Source organism: Salvelinus sp. IW2-2015, linkage group LG14 (assembly GCF_002910315.2).
Source record: "Salvelinus sp. IW2-2015 linkage group LG14, ASM291031v2, whole genome shotgun sequence".
NCBI classification, from domain to species: Eukaryota; Metazoa; Chordata; class Actinopteri; order Salmoniformes; family Salmonidae; genus Salvelinus; species Salvelinus sp. IW2-2015.
Window position 1 is genome coordinate 24095259 of NC_036854.1, and position 14205 is coordinate 24109463.

Here is a 14205-nt window from a genome sequence, read left to right on the forward strand (position 1 = left end):
TGCTACAGCCGAAAGTCGGAGACTGTTGTGAGTTTTCCAACATCAAGGCTCAGTGCAACATGGCAGTGTTGCCATTGTTTCTAAAAATGTTTATTTGTAATGCCGAAATAAACATGTCTTCAACTACCATATCACACACACCATTTGTAAATATGTGTTTACATTGTACTACCAATTGGGGAGAGACTCATATCACAATCAATTTACATATCCACTGTATACATATGAATCGCAGCAAAGTTGCTTCCTGTTTCATTCACATCGTTGGTCCCGTTTGCATGGGTCAAACAAAAACACTAATGATTGGTTGAAAATGTGTGCCTCCCAGAATGCAGGCGATGGCTGAGGGGCAACTGCAAAAAAATTGAAGTCAACTGCAGTTGAAACTAAATTACATTTGATCGCATGGATGTCATGCAGTCGACATGTAGGCACATTTCGGCCAATTGTTATCCCCATAATGTAACGAACTTTGAAAGGTGGCGACCAACGATGGTCACAGAGTTGACAAAAGTATCCGCTCGAACACACCCATTCACTTTCAATGGAAGGAAAGCAAGAGAAGCGGAGTGGGCGGGGACCATTGACAGAAGGTTTTCACCAACAACTAATTTGTCAGGAGAATTTACACCCCCATTCATTTTCAACAAGGGCACACGGAGAAATGTGCAGGGGATTATGGGAAGGTGAGCGGGAACCCTGCTAGCTGTAGAAAAAGGTGAGCTCTGCTCTATTTCATGCAAATTTCAAGCGAAGCATTGGTGCAAAGCATTTGTCAAGAGGAGGCCGCCTCTGGTCAAAACCCACTGTGGGCGATGCGAACAGGGGCGAGGGAACTGAACAGGGTGGGACTAAAGTTGGGAAAGCTGAACGTTATCTTCCTTAATATTGCGATGCTAGTGACCAATCGAAGCAAACCATAGATTCCAACCCCTACCTGATTTGTTGACACGTAGCACAGCCTAACATACTTGTTGATACCCACATGAGGGAGACTAGCAAAGCGAGTGGCGCTTCTGAGCATGATGAGCGAGAGGGCAGGACTAAAGTTGCAGAAAGCTGAACTTCATTCAAATCCTCTGCAATGTTGAGACGKAAGTTACCAATCATAGCTCACCATAGCTTCCAACCCCGACTGGATTGGCTGACAATGTTTGTTGACACTACCTAACTCGCTTACACAATATATACAGTGCATTCGGAAAGTATTCAGACCCCTTGAATTTTCCACATTTTGTTATGTTACAGCCTTATTCTAAAATGGATTCAATAGTTTTTCCCCTTTATCAATGTACACACAATACCCCATAATGACAAAGCAAAAACAGGTTTAGACATTTTTGCACATTTATTAAAAATAAAAAACTGATATCACATCTACATAAGTATTCAGACCCTTTACTATGATGTGCTCAGGTGCATCCTGTTTCCATTGAACATCTTTGAGATGTTTCTACAACTTGATTGGAGTCCACCTGTGGGAAATTCAGTTGATTGAACATGATTTTGAAAGGCACACACCTGTATATAGGGTCCCACAGTTGACAGTGCATGTCAGAGCGGAAACCAAGCCATGAGGTCGAAGGAATTGTCCGTAGAGCTCCGAGACAGGATTGTGTTGAGGCACAGATCTGAGGAAGGGTACCCAAAAAATTCTGCAGCATTGAAGGTCCCCAACAACACAGTGGCCTCCATCATTCTTAAATGGAAGAAGTTTGGAACCACCAAGACTCTTCCAAGAGCTGGCCACCCGGCCAAACTAAGCAAWCGGGGGAGATGGGCCTTGGTCTGGGAGGTGATCAAGAACCTGATGGTCATTCTAACAGAGCTCCAGAGTTCCTCTTTGGAGATGGGAGAACCTTCCAGAAGGACAACCATCAGGCCTTTATGGTAGAGTGGCCAGACGGAAGCCAGTACTCAGTGGAGTTTGCCAAAATACTCCTAAAGGACTCTCAGACCATGAGAAACAAGATTCTCTGGTCTGAAGAAACCAACATGGAACTCTTTGGCCTGAATGCCAAGCGTCACATCTGGAGGAAACCTGGCACCATCCCAAGCGGTGAAGCATGGTGGTGGCAGCAGCATGCTGTTGGGATGTTTTTTGGCGACAGAGACTGGGAGACTAGTCAGGATTAATGGAAAGGTGAACGGAGCAAAGTACAGAGAGATCCTTGATGAAAACCTGCTCCAGAACGCTCAGGACCTCAGACTGGTGTGATGGTTCATCTTCTATCAGGACAACGACCCCAAGCACACAGCCAAGACAACACGGGATTGGCTTCAGGACAAGTCTCTGAATGTCCTTGAGTGGCCCAGCCAGAGCCCGGACTTGAACCAAATCGAACATCTCTGGAGAGACCTGAAAATAGATATGTATCGAAGCGCCCCATCCAAGCTGCCAGAGCTTGAGAGGATCTGCAKAGAAGAATGGGAGAAACTCCCCAAATACAGGTGTGCCAAGCATGTAGCGTCATACCCAAGAACACTTGAGGCTGTAATCATGCCAAAGGTGCTTCATCAAAGTACTGAGTAAAGGGTCTGAATACTTACGTAAATGTGATATTTCAGTTTTTTGTTATTAATTCATTTGGAAATATTTCGCCAAACCAGTTTTTGCTTTGTTATTATGGGTTATTGTGTGTAGATTGACGAGGGGGAAAGCCCCCATTTAATCAATTTTAGAAAAAGGCTGTAACGTAACAAAATGTAGAAAAAGTCAAGCGGTCTGAATACTTTCCAAATGCACTGTATCACTCTTTGCCCTATCCCTCTGTACTGGTACAGATCTACTACTCACACCACTCCTTTAAGGATCCCTCCACCTTGACACATCTTCCTCTACTTTCTTCACTGTCTCAGCATACAACAATTTCTGCACAACTCTAACCTTGAAACTCAATCTTCCTCTCTCGCACTGGACATTTCTGATCCCCAACCTCATGGGCACTCTTACAGTTAACACATACCACTACTTTCCCCAATGCTACACATTCCTTTGTCTCATGCCCTTTTATACACTTCTCACACCTAGGATCCTCCCTCCTACACACTGCTGCCACATKCCCATAAGCTTGACATCTGTAACAACGTAATTCCGGAACAAACGCTCGTACGGGATAACTTATATATCCTAACATCACTTTGGCGGGCAAAGACTCAACATCAAAACTCAAAAGAACAGACGACTTTTGTTTCACTACTCACGCTACCCTWTCTGCGTTGCACTAAACGACGAGTATCATCTCCCCCTTCAGTTGATCAGCTTTCACATTTACAGCTACCCCAGTAATCACTCCTTTTCTTGAGAGCAAAACAATTCACATCTCTTGTCCCCATTTGTTTAACGCAGAGCACCTGCTCCCTCTGACCAGCAGAAACACAACAAATTATCACCAGACCACCTCTGGTTGCCTTCACCATTCCACAGCACCCAACTTTGTTTTCACCCACCATGAAACCACAAATGGATCAGCTGAAAGGCAAGGGTCCACTTTTTCAAAAAATGGCACTCCTCCCGTCACACATAATTCTAGGATAAAAACGTCTATGATAAACAGAGCCAGGCTGAAAATCCCCATTTWAAAAAAAAATGGAGTTGTTGGCATATCCCTACTGTAAATCATTTATGCACTTTTCTACAAGCTTGCATGACTTCAGTTCTTAGTACGTGTCATTGATGGGAGTTGCTGGAGTACGAATGACAAACAGGAACTCATGCAAGCAGGCGTTAATAGTGAGTGAGCGCTGAGGTGAGCGGTGCAGCCATATTGCCGCGCTTCGAGTTCAGCAGAGGGGAGTAACCGCGGCTGCAGCCTTGCCATAGAACCATCTCATCTCAAATCCCACTTGCTCTGGTAAGACATTCTACAAAGTAACAATGTATAGCGTTATCTATACATCGAATATTTATGTGAACGCGAGGCTGTTGAGCAGAATAGGGATGCTCACTACTTTGTTTCCGCACTTGTTGCAGTACTTCTGCTGCATCTTCGCTATAAGGGGAAAAAGATCTCCAACAGGTGTCTGGGATTATTATAGTGGGGATGTGGCTTGGTAGAAGGCTAGTAGTTGAAGGTTATATCGATTGCATGTGTAAAAATGTATCCTTGGTGTAACGGCTACATTTTTGTCGTATTTGTCCTCCAGAAGCCTATTCGAGTCATGTCAAATAATTCACTTTTCGATAATATCATGACATTTTACAARTAAGTGTCTATGCCAAATTCACTGATTAACCGAGTAAACCAGCTGTAGATTTGGGTTTGGTAGGTGGACTCAACATGTTTTCTTTGAACAGAACAAGCAAAAAAATCCCTACCATACGCGTTGAACATTGTATCTATTTTAACACACGTCGTGTAGCCTAACCGAGTCGGGTTTGTTACTTTTGAAATAGCTTAAACAGTTTTGGCTATTATTAAATACMCTAATATGCGTATCTTCTTCAGAAGTGAATCAAGCTCCTGGCTATCTTGTGATTCCAACTGATCAAGTTGTTACATTTGTAACAGACCCTAATCGCAACAAGTAGTTTTGTAAGTGTCTGTCCCTGGCGGATATACCACTTTGTATCCACGTTACACCCAGTAGTAGCCAAGATGAAATTGGGAAATGTATCTGTTGTACACGGTGCAACATATAGGCTACATTGAACGTCCCCCTCATCATTTTATCCAAGCAAGGTTCACACATTGATACAGTTGTGGTGCTGAAGTAAGGATCACACCTTGATGTAGTATTGGTGCTCAAGTAAGATATTTAGCGAGAAGGGTGGAGACTCCCAATGTATTACGGTGTTTTTGAGATTTATGGGATAGGCTCGTTTAATCTAAACCTCCATGTTTATTCATAATAATGACTCGTACGGCTGTACAAGGGCTGCGTCAACCAATCTCTATTTCGCAGCAGCGTTTCAAGAAGGAAGGGTAGTCCCATTTGACTAAGTATCACCCGGGTGGCTGAAACTCGTTTTTCCTCTTTCGCTCCCTCTGACAGGAAGGCACTGTGGAAACGTCATCTCGTAGGCTATCCGAGGTATTTGGAAACCAAAGGTACAGYTCCGCGCACAGACCCAGGAGAAGGAAACAAAATGCCTAAAGCTGTAAGTATTGCTGTAGTTTTATTTATTTCAAAGCTTTTCATGTATTCCGAGTATTTCTGAGTTGCCTGAAACTATGCTTGGTAACTATGATACGTCGCCAGTCATGAGTCGAGATGGGAGTAACCCAGGCAAGCAAGAGACTTATTGCCACGATGTCTACACGTGATGAGAGGAGGTATTCATGGCAGTCTAGAGATACGGGCTATTTGTGCTGTAAACATGTATAATGTTTCTATTATTTAATTTGTAGTGTCACTTGTTGATGAAAATGAAAACTTTGTGCTCACTTACAGAAATACATTCTCCCGAATTGAGGATATTGAATATGCGAATAAGAATTTGGCCTCTTGTAAGTGATCACACTGTCTGAATATGTGGTTTCTCACATGAAGTTGAGTCATTTTTCACTAGTCTTACTCTCACAACCTCTTTATTTGACCTAATGTAATATCTTAGCAGTGACGTACCTAGGTATACAACTGCCCAGCTTTTTGTTGAAAATGTGCCTTTGAAAGCAATTCCCACAAGTGTAGCAACACAATGGACTTTCATTACTTTAGCTAGAGAGGAAGTAAAGGATCATCTGACCATAATGGCCAGAGAAATAAAAAGTTTATTTGATTTCTATGGAATATCACACCAGCCTCTAAAATCACGTGCTGTGTTTCAACTGAGACATTTCTACTTTGCTTTTCCTGGAGTGCTAATAGCCGTAATGGTGTGCGATCCAGAGAGAAGTTGAACAGTACACTGTATTGTATTCACAGTTAGTCCCCCACTTGTCCAAGACACCCCCTAGTCGAAGACTCGAGGAGTAATAAAGAGTGTTGGTTTGTTTTGCCCTGGGGTTGTTAAGAGCGTCACACTAAACTGGGAAGTAGTGACATCATCAGTGTGGTGCTGGCTGCATGACAGTTGCACTTTCTGTCACTCCTCTGTTAGGCAAGGTTTTCAAGTTTTGTGCCTAATGGCAGATTGTTTTCTTTTCCATGATTTCAATGAGGCRTAATCATTGATTTACTGCCACTGGCTCACTTCTCTCAACACGAATAACTGAAACTTAAGAGTTGGAGCAAGGCATTAAATATTACAMTGGCAAGTTATTACTAAGTTTTAAGTCTGTTTTTAATGAACTTGGTCTTGCATTTTTTTTCTTTTGACGTCAATCGTTTTGCAACTCAAATTAATCCTCAAAATGCTGAGTTGTTTAATTCATAGCGTTGGTTGGTCAACATAGGTGTTTGTGTTTTGCCTGTGGCTGCTACACACTGACTGGAAGGGCTTTTGGGAAAACTGACAGGTAGAGTTTCACTGACATGATCTTACTGAGATTCTGTATTGTGCTTTGTGACACAAAATCCTTTTTACTGTGAAAGGTACACGTTAAACATTTCTCTATTATATAGAGCTAGTAGAGTAGGCCAGAGTTAATTTGGTTAAGAAGAGAAAGAAATCTGACAAAAGAAAGTTGAGCAGCTGAGATTGAGATCCTGGTTTGGTCTCACCTCTCTCTGGCTCGAGTTACACTTGTTAGAATAACACATTATCACCAAGTGTGGGACGGTGTTCACTCCTTGGCTTTCCCTAAATCCTCTTTCTGTGCAGTCGCGGCCCCCTTTAACGTCCATGTGACAGTCAGACAACACAGCCACGCAAGCCATGGCCATAACCAACACATACTGTATGGGTGTTCCCTCCTCCTGTCCGAAACCCATTTCTAACAATGATTGATAATTCAATGATATAATGATGCCTGCTGTTACACCCTCTAGGCATGTCACTCTGAATAGTCGTCATGTTAGCACTTACCACATCATTATATATTTAGACATTATATCGTATTTAGTTCCTAATAGAAGTTAATACACTGTTTAGTCAACAAGTTGGCCAAGCTGAGATACTGGTCCCGGGTCTACAAAACGTATCCACATATTAGAGGTTTCAGTCCTAAATACCCTAATGAAAGGAGTGCAGTAGGCGTTTATACCACCCCCCCCTCGCCAGTCTCCATGGGACCTAGTGCAGGGAGGTAGTGCACTGCACGTCAGCAGGTTGCAACCAGCACATTGGTTGTTTATGGCTATATGGCTCCCATGACAACCCCACATTGCAACAGACTCCTTTAAAGCCATCCAAACCGTTGTTAAATATTGAATGGGAATGCAGCATGCAGCCCATTCTGTTGAGCCACTGTGGTGAGATGATGATCACCATCGGTCAACCAACTCATTAACCAGTGAAGGGTGTTATATACTAGACAGTGGGGAAGTGAGAGCCACTGTAGTTACTTAATGGAGTGTTTGCTCCTGTAGGGCTATGCAGATGCAAACTGGTACTTGTTAGTTTGTTATGGCTAAATTCCCAATCTGGCCCTCAAACCATCATGGTCACCTAATAATCCCCAGTTTATAATTGGCTCATTCATCCCCCTCCTCTCCCCTGTAACTATTCCCCAGGTCGTTGCTGCAAATGAGAACGTGTTCTCAGTCAACTTACCTGGTAAAATAACGGTAAAAAAATAAAAAAAATAAAAAATAGGCAGGCAGGCATAGTTAAAAAGTTGGATAGCTCTTTGCATACAATATTAGTTGATTAATATATTTAGGTCCGTTTCGAGTCAGTTAGGAAGTTTGCTGTCATCAGCCTACTTCTCTTGTGGTTTCAGAATAAGAATTCAAATGTGGGTCTTTGTCCAGTTTATTTTTAGCATTAATGTCATGTTTTCTGGTAACGTTCTGAGTAGAGGTCGACCGATTATGATTTTTCAATGCCGATACCGATTATTGGAGGACCAAAAAAAGCCAATACCGATTTAATCGGACGATTGTTATTTGTAATAATGACAATTACAACAATACTGAATGAACACTTTTATTTTAACTTAATATAATACATAAATAAAATCAATTTAGTCTCAAATAAATAATGAAACATGTTCAATTTGGTTTAAATAATGCAAAAACACAGTGTTGGAGAAGAAAGTAAAAGTGCAATATGTGCCATGTAAAAAAGGCTAACGTTTAAGTTTCTTGCTTAGAACATATGAAAGCTGGTGGTTCCTTTTAACATGAGTCTTCAATATTCCCAGTTAAGAAGTATTAGGTTGTAGTTATTATGGGAATTATAGGACTATTTCTCTCTATACCATTTGTATTTCATATACCTTTGACTATTGGATGTTCTTATAGGCACTATAGTATTGCCAGCCTAATCTCGGGAGTTGATAGGCTTGAAGTCATAAACAGCTCAATGCTTGAAGCACAGCGAAGAGCTGCTGGCAAACGCAGGAAAGTGCTGTTTGAATGAATGCTTACGAGCCTGCTGCTGCCTACCACTGCTCAGTCAGACTGCTCTATCAAATATCAAATCATAGACTTAATTATAATATAATAAACACACAGAAATACCAGCTTTTGGTCATTAATATGGTAAAATCCGGAAACTRTCATTTCGAAAACAAAATGTTTATTCTTTCAGTGAAATACGGAACCATTCTGTATTTTATCGAACGGGTGGCATCCATAAGTCTAAATATTSCTGTTACATTGCACAACCTTCAATGTTATGTCATAATTATGTAAAATTCTGGCAAATTAWTTAGGTCTTTGTTAGTAAGAAATGGTCTTCACACAGTTCGCAACAAGCCAGGCGGCCCAAACTGCAGCATATATCCTGACTCTGCTTGCAAGTGAAGTGACACAATTTCCCTAGTTAATATTGCCTGCTAACATGAATTTCTTTTAACTAAATATGCAGGTTTAAAAAAATACACTTGTGTATTGATTTTAAGAAAGGCATTGGTGTTTATGGTTAGGTACATTGGTGCAACGATAGTGCTTTTTTCGCAAATGCGCTTTTGTTAAATCATCACCCTTCTGGCGAAGTAGGCTGTTATTCGATGATAAATTAACAGGCACCGCATTGATTGTATGCAACGCAGGACAAGCTACTTAAACTAGTAATATCATCAACCATGTGTAGTTAACTAGTGATTATGTTAAGATTCTTTGTTTTCTATAAGATAAGTTTAACGCTCGCTAGCAACTTACCTTGGCTCCTTGCTGCACTCGCGTAACAGGTGGTCAGCCTGCCACGCAGTCTCCTCGTGGATTGCAATGTTATCGGCCATAATCGGCGTCCAAAAATGCTGATTTACCAATTGTTATGAAAATTTGAAATCATCCCTAATTAATCGGCCATGCCAATTAATCGGTCAACCTCTAGTTCTGGCTGAATGCCTTCACTGACTTGCATGAGATCAGATGTCAGTTTCAGTTTGCCTGTGTGTGCATGCATACGTACGTGTGTGTAGTGGTTCCCACTCGTTCCACTCTCTGTTAGTCTGGGCGTGTTATCTTAGGGTTTCCATGGCCGAGCAGCCGCACACAAGCTTAAGATCACCATGCACAATGCCAAACGTCAGCTGGAGTGGTGTAAAGCTCACAGCCATTGGACTCTGGAAACGTGTTCTCTGGAGTGATGAATCACTCTTCATCAAATGTTATCGGTCACATACATGTGTTTAGCAGACGTTATTGCGGGTGTAGCGAAATGCTTGTGTTTCTCCAACAGTGCAGTAATATCTAACAATTTCACAACAGTAAACACAAATCTAAAGGAATGGAACTTTGTGGCAACAGTTTGGGGAAGGCCCTTTCCTGTCTCAGCATGACAATGCCCCTGTGCACAAAGCGAGATCCATACAGAAATGGCTTGTCGAGATTGGTGTGGAAGAACTTGACTGGCCAGCACAAAGCCATGACCTCAACCCCATCGAACAGCTTGGGATGAATTGGAACACCGACTGCGAGCCAGGCCTAGTCACCCAACATCAGTGCCCGACCTCACTGATGCTCTTGTGGCTGAATGGAAGCAAGTCCCCGCAGCAATCAGGGATGCACCGATATWAAWWWWMWWTTGTCCAATAMTGACATCGGATATTTTCCTTGCCAAAAAAAACKATGCCGATAACCGATTATTTAACATTTTAGCATTCTTTTTTAAAGATTTATAGTACAGTTAAATAGTTGAAACAAAGTGTAATTTGTTCAGTTAGGAACAGATTGTTTAATAACTTGTAAATTAGAAAATCTACACATCATGAATGTATTTTATCGCACAACAGATATTCCTGACACACATAGTTGAGTTTAAACTAAAATGCAGTTAATCATTTTAGCTTTAACTGTTTGAAAAAATGTCTGTCTCTAGGCTGTCATAAGCTGCTATAAATGGCACAACTTGCTCAACTGACGTGACTAGTAAAATGAAAGCAAAATTTCAACACCATTTCATCTTTCATTTAGGAAAAAAAAGACACAAAAAACACCTGCTTTGTTTTACATTAAATTAAAATCTTGACCTATACCGGCCATGAATGACTGTGGCCTCTTCTGTTGTGGGTCCTCTTCTTTAGTGCGCACTGTCACTGTGTCTGTTTCCATCATGTCCAGCTGTGTCTAACATTTCACGTAAACCTTTTCTTGTCTGCATGGAAGTAGCGATCCTTGTACCTAGCATCGAGCAGTAAAGAGGCTCAGAGAGAATGCCACMGAATCACTTGTTCACAGCGTCTAGTAGAGTACTTTTGCAAGTTTTAACCCCACGGTCTGTGTCGGCAGTTTTGCTGAGAAGGCGTTTCAATGCCATGACAGAGGGTATCACGTCTGCTGCAGATGCAGTTGAAGAGCTTATTTCTCGAGTCAGTTGTTCGAATGGAGCTAGGAGTGTGTTCATGTTTTCAATGAGAGTCCACTGATTTGTACTGATTGTTGCAGGTAACTCATAGTCAGCTGCGTACACGCCAAGCACTCGTTTTTGTTCCAGCAGGCTCTCTATGTAAAAAGTACTGATCCATCTGGTGGAAACGTCTTACTTAAGCCTTTTCGTCTTCACTCCAAGCTGCTCCTGTATTGCTTGCAGGCGGCTGTATGCTAGATGTGAGTGTTTTTAAAATGACCCACTATCTTCCTACCTGTTGCCGCTGTGTCAGCTATGCTGCGTTGGGCCAAAACACCTTAAGTTCACAGCCAGTTGCAGCGTGTGTGCCATGCATGGCAAACTGGCGACTCCGCATTCTTCCAAAGCCTTTGTCATGTTACGCGCATTATCACGTAGCACAGCGTGTACTTTGTTCTTGGGGATTTTCCAAGTTTCAGACATTTTCTCAAATGCCATTTTAAATGGCAGCAGTGGTATGCGAACCAGCACATTCTTGAGCATGCAAAAGTTTTAGAACACCTACTTGTTCAAGGGTTTTTCTTTTGTTTTTACTATTTTCTACATTGTAGAATAAAGTGAAGACATCAAACTATGAAATAACACATACTGTATGGAATCATGTAGTAATCAAAGTGTTAAACAAATCAAAATGTATTTGAGATTCTAGAAGTAGCCACCCTTTGCCTTGATGGCAGCTTTGCACACCCTTGGCATTCTCTCAACCAGCTTCACCTGGAATGCTTTTCCAACTGTCTTGAAGGAGTTCCCACATATGCTGAGCACTTGTTGGCTGCTTTTCCTTCACTCTGCGGTCCAACTCATCCCAAACCATCTCAATTGGGTTGAGGTCTGGTGATTGTGGAGGCCAGGCCATCTGATGCAGCACTCCATCACTCTCCTTCTTGGTCAAATAGCCCTTACACAGCCTGGTTGTGTGTTTTGGGTCATTGTCCTGTTGAAAAACAAACGATAGTCCCACAAAATGCAAATGTTGAGATGTGTCTGTTACTTGAACTCTGTGAAGCATTTATTTGGGCTGCAATTTGAGACTGGTAATTCTAATGAACTTATCCTCTGCAGCAGAGGTAACTCTGGGTCTTACATTCCTGTAGCCGTCCTCATGAGAGCCAGTTTCATCATAGCGCTTGATCGTTTTTGCGACTACATTTTGAAGAAACTTTCAAAGCTCGAAAGGAAAGAAATTCCACAAATGTACTTTTAACAAGGCACACCTGTTAATTGAAATGCATTCCAGGTGACTACCTCATGAAGCTGGTTGAGAGAATGCCAAGAGTGTGCAAAGCTGTCATGGCAAAGGATGACTATTTTGAAGAACATCAAATATGAAAAAKATTTAGATTTGTTTAACACCTTTTTTGGTTACTACATGATTCCATATGTGTCATTTCATTTCATAGTTTTGATGTCTTCATTATTATTTTACAATGTAGAAATTAGTAAAAATAAAGAAACCCTTGAATGAGTAGGTGTGTCCGAACTTGACTAGWACTGTGTGTGTGTTATATTTATWAAAATTTTWGTCATTTGCAGATGGTCTTATCCAGAGCGACTTACATGAGTGAGTGCATACATTGTCATACTTTTTTTTTTGTACTTGTCCCCCGTGGGAATCGAATACAGAACCCTGGCGCTGCAATTGCCATGTTCTACCAACTGAGCTAAACGGTACCGGATTTCAGTCCATTTCCCCCACTTAGCTGATCCGGTGTCAGTTGAACTTTGTCGTCACATGGAAGATTACGTTCTGGCTCCTTTACACAGCTGACCTGGAGTCAGTTCGACTCTGCAGTCTGGGAGCTGGGGTCCATTTAAAATTCATAGTGGTGCAGGAGAGGGACCACTGGGGAGGCCCAGCTGAAAAGAGATCTTTGTTTTGCTGTGTAAATAGTTTTTTCTTTTTCCCTCTCTTTTCCATTGCTATTTTGGATGCTGTTTCCCATAGGAGCTTCTCCCCTCCAGGTTTGGTGGTGATAATATCAGTCCTGGGTTGTGTTCAATATGGAAAAAAGCATTTTGAAATGGAGTGAAATGACTAGGTACTTGCTAAATTTGTCTAACATGTTAATTTTCGGTTGCAACGCATTWTGCTAGTTTGCCCTACTGAACAACCCTTGAACTTCTACCACTCCTATTGTTTGGACTCCTACATGCAGACTAGCCCAGTCACAACTGCAAAATGGGGCTGCCCACAACAACAAAAAGAAACAACCATTTCATGCGCTTTTCTCTTGTAGTCAATTCACGTTCACTTTGAATTGTTCTTTTCTATGGAGTAATTCATTTGGCCATATCTACTGCCATAGTCAAGTCAGATATTATGTATAGGCTCAGTATGTAGCCTGAGGCAGCTAGACGTCATGGCAGTGAGTAAACAGTCCAGTCAGTCAGTTAGAGCCCAGGCCCCAGCCCAGAAGACATCCCGTCAGGACATTTCCAGTGGGCGTCATTGAGTTTGCTCACTTCAATTTCACCAGACCAGCTGCTCGAGGAGGAAATGGTAGACTGCAGGCCTTGAGGCGAGTAGAGTACTGCCGAGGCGAACCATACTCCCTTGGCCTGCAGCCATCCTCCCTTGCCTCCTCCCTTGCCGCCGCCGAACACACCAGTACCACCTGGAGCAGATCAACAGAAAGAGACCAGACCATCACCACCAGAGGAGTGGAGGAAGGACCAAAGACACCAACCTACACCTGGAGTGAGCATCCCACAGAGGGGTGCCTCCATTAAGCTCTGTCACGGGCTACCAGGTGTGTCTGCTTGCTCTGAGGTTGTCCATCCTCCCCCTGCAGGACCGGAGCAGACCAGTGACCAGACAACCCCCAAGACCCAAACACTCAAACCGGACAGTTTTATCTCCATCTCGTCATTCAATGACTCAATCATGGACACTCTTACTGACAGTTGTGGCTGCTTCACGTGATATATTGTTGTCTCTACCTTCTTGCCCTTTGTGCTGTTGTCTGTGCCCAATAATGTTTGTACAATGTTTTGTGCTGCTACCGTGTTGTGCTGCTACCATGCTGTGTTGTCATGTGTTGCTGCCATGCTACTTACTGTATGTTATCCTAGGTTTCTCTTTATTTAGTGTTGTGGTGTCTCTTGTTGTGGTGTGTTTTGTTATGTATTTTTATTTTATTCTTAATTCCAGCCCCCGTCCCCGTAGGAGGCCCTTTGGCAGGTCGTCATAGTAAATAATAATTTGTTCTTAACTGATTTGCCTAGATAAATAAATAAAAAGAGCCTCAATGGCATTCACAATGGCCAGGAGATGACAGAATACACCAAAGACTCTGCTAGCAGCAGTCTCCCTCATTCCGGAGTCCACACACATCTCTATAGGGTTGTCAGTGCACACCAATAAC

At 42.3% G+C, this 14205-nt stretch overlaps 1 protein-coding gene across 2 annotated transcripts in view; it reads left to right on the plus strand.

The window, feature by feature from the left end:
* The first annotated feature begins 639 nt into the window (after positions 1-639).
* LOC111972731 (radixin) overlaps positions 640-14205 on the plus strand; it is a 53376-nt gene continuing 39810 nt past the window's right edge. Inside the window, exons 1-2 of one of the 2 annotated variants that reach the window (XM_023999792.2) lie at positions 640-718; positions 4996-5101. In XM_023999792.2, coding sequence (XP_023855560.1) covers positions 5090-5101 — 12 coding nt within the window. In that variant the 5' untranslated portion in view covers positions 640-718; positions 4996-5089. Of the gene's footprint in view, positions 719-3712; positions 3855-4995; positions 5102-14205 lie in introns of those variants that run through there. The other variant, XM_023999791.2, reaches the window with a different exon arrangement.